Source organism: Chaetura pelagica, unplaced genomic scaffold (genome assembly GCF_000747805.2).
Source record: "Chaetura pelagica isolate M959 unplaced genomic scaffold, ChaPel_1.0 scaffold13, whole genome shotgun sequence".
NCBI lineage: Eukaryota > Metazoa > Chordata > Aves > Apodiformes > Apodidae > Chaetura > Chaetura pelagica.
In genome coordinates, this window is record NW_009954543.1 from 2,008,446 (window position 1) to 2,010,945 (window position 2,500).

Consider the following 2,500-nt stretch of genomic DNA (forward strand, 5'->3'; position numbering starts at 1 on the left):
CGGCCGCCGAGCCGCGCAGCGCAGCGCAGCCGCCCGCGGATTCCCGCCGCCCATCTCCCCCCCGCCCCGGATCGGAGCTCTGCAGCCCCCCACTGACCTGTTTTTAGCCGCCGCTGCTCTGTCTCTTTGCCTTCGGTTTTTGAACCAGTTGCCTACTTGCGTGGGGGTGAGCCCCGTGGCCTGAGCCAGTTCCCTTTTCTTGCTGGGGTTGGGGTAAGGGTCCTGCAGGTACCACTCCCTCAGGAGGCTGCGAGTCCTCTCCTTGAAGCAGTGCGTCTTCTGCTCGCCATCCCAAATGGTCCTGGGCAGCGGAAACTTCTTCCTCACCCTGTATTTATCAACCGGCCCCAGCGGGCGACCCCTTAGCTTCTCGGCCTCCTGGTAGTGCGCTTCAAGCCACATGGCCTGCAACTTGCCGTGGGACTCCTTGGTGAATTTGTGGTTCTCCAGGATGTGGTAGAGGTCTCGGAAGTTGCCCGTGTGGAAGGCCACCACCGCCCGGGCGCGGAGGATGGACTCGTGCTTGTTGATGGCCTCGCATGCCCCCGGTGCCACCGGCAGCGGGGCCCCCTGCCGCTGCCGCCGCCGCCCGCGCTGGCGAGAAGGAGGGAGCGGTGGTGCGGGTCGGCGGCGAAGTTTGGCAAGAAGAAATGGGTGGGATAAAGCTCTAGCGGGGACCTGAACACCATGGGATGACCGGGGAGAGGGGGAGATAAAATCAAGGAGAAAGAAAGAAAGGAAGGAAGAAGGGAGGAAAGGGCACACGCACCGCGCACGCATCCACACCCGCACACGCACACACAGCCACATAGAGGCACGGGGGCACACGCGCTCACAGGCACACGCGGGCACACGCACACGCGAGCACACGCACACACACACACGCACACACACACGCACTCACACGCACCCGGCCCCGCGCCGCCGCCGAGTCAGGATTCAGTGATTCAACAGCAATCGCCCTAATGACAACAGCCTCATAATATCTCCCCTAAATCCACAGTGAGTGCAGCGCTGAAACATTTTGTTTCGCTTTTCTATTGGTCTTCTGAGTGTCGTTGTGGCGTTGCCATGGCAGCCCCTGCCAAGCACTGTCAGCCCTGCCAATCATTACGGAGTACGTAAGGAAGGTTTTTACCACTTCGCCCAAATGCACGGGGGGGGAGGGAAGCGGGCGGTTGGTGGAAAAGCCTGGTTGTTGTTTTTTTTCCCCTTCTTCTTCTTTTTTTCTTCTTCTTCTTTTTTTTTTTTTTTCTCCTTAATCTTTGTAACTCCTAATCTCAGCACTTCCCCTTCTCCCTGTCTCTCCCCCCTCCCACTCCACACCCCTCCTAAATAAGGGATCAAATAATGCGAAAAGCAGTGTGCACGTATTTGTTGAATGGGATGAGCAATTAGAGGGTGGAATATTATTGTGATCTTAACGAGCCTCGTTAAAGCTAAAGGAGATATGGGGGGAAAGTAAATGGACCAGGCTGGGATACACGTTCGGATAAAGGGCTCCTAACTGAGACAATTTACACATGATTTGCACGTAGTTTCACTTCATTCTGCCTATCTGAGCACTAATAGTGCCGGGGAAGAAAAGAAAGATGAGATCATTAGACCCATCTTCACGCCGGTGACCCCCCCAGAAGCAGGCACATACAGTACAGCCTGGGTTTAAGCCTTGCTTCCCCGAAGAGTGTCTCTCCTCCCTTCCCCTCCCCGCGGCTCCCTGTCCCTCTCCGCGGAAAGAGGCGTCCGCTGTCCGCGGGTTTCCGCGGCGGCTCTGCCGAGAGCCGCGTAGGGCGCCCAGCCCGGACCCGCTCAGGCAGCCTCGGCTCCGCACCCGGCTCCTCGCCCGACTAGCTGCCTCCCCTGTCCCACGCCTCGCTTCCCCGCCCTCACGCTCCTTCTTGCCTTCCCTTTCCCTCTCCTTTCTCTTTCCTCCGTCCACTCCGTTTTTCTTTCACTCCGGCTTTCCTCCTCCCACTCGCCTCACCTCCTCTTGCCCCTTCCTTTCTCCTGAGCCCGGCGACCTTGCGAGGCTGATTCTCGCTCCCAAACCTGCTGCGGCTCAGCACCGCACCTCTCTTTTTCCTTTTCTCTGCAATTTAAGCACCGAACTTGTGGCTTTGAACCCAGATTTTTATTTTCTTTTACCCAGTTGGGACGAAGGTAAATCTCTGTGGTGTTTTGATTCCGTGCCTTAGTAAGACCTAGCTGGGTCTCCAAACCTCGCTACCATGCAACTATATTTATTATTAGGTAGGTTGCTTTTAAGAAGATTTAATCAGCATCTTGAGCTGGTAACTCTTTTGTTTAGTTTCTGTAGCTATGGAAGTGTGATTTACAGAGATTTGTACGGGTCATGGACATCTTTCCAGACTTACTGTGTATATTTAGACAGGACTTTGCTTGGTGTTAAAAAGTGTATATTTTGAATAGGTTCACACACAGTAGCAAACAATACCGACATTGTAAAGGCATGTACAACGAGTATTGAAACGCAGCATCC

At 55.2% G+C, this 2,500-nt stretch overlaps 1 protein-coding gene across 1 annotated transcript in view; it reads right to left on the reverse strand.

Annotated features, from left to right (window-relative positions):
* The window catches only part of SIX3 (SIX homeobox 3), a 14,114-nt gene extending 13,425 nt beyond the window's left edge, over window positions 1-689 (reverse strand). Inside the window, exons 1-2 of the mRNA XM_010004963.1 lie at window positions 594-689; window positions 38-561 (exon numbers count right to left, since the gene is read on the reverse strand). Coding sequence (XP_010003265.1) covers window positions 38-561; window positions 594-689 — 620 coding nt within the window. The remainder of the gene's footprint in view (window positions 1-37; window positions 562-593) is intronic.
* Window positions 690-2,500: the final 1,811 nt, after the last annotated feature.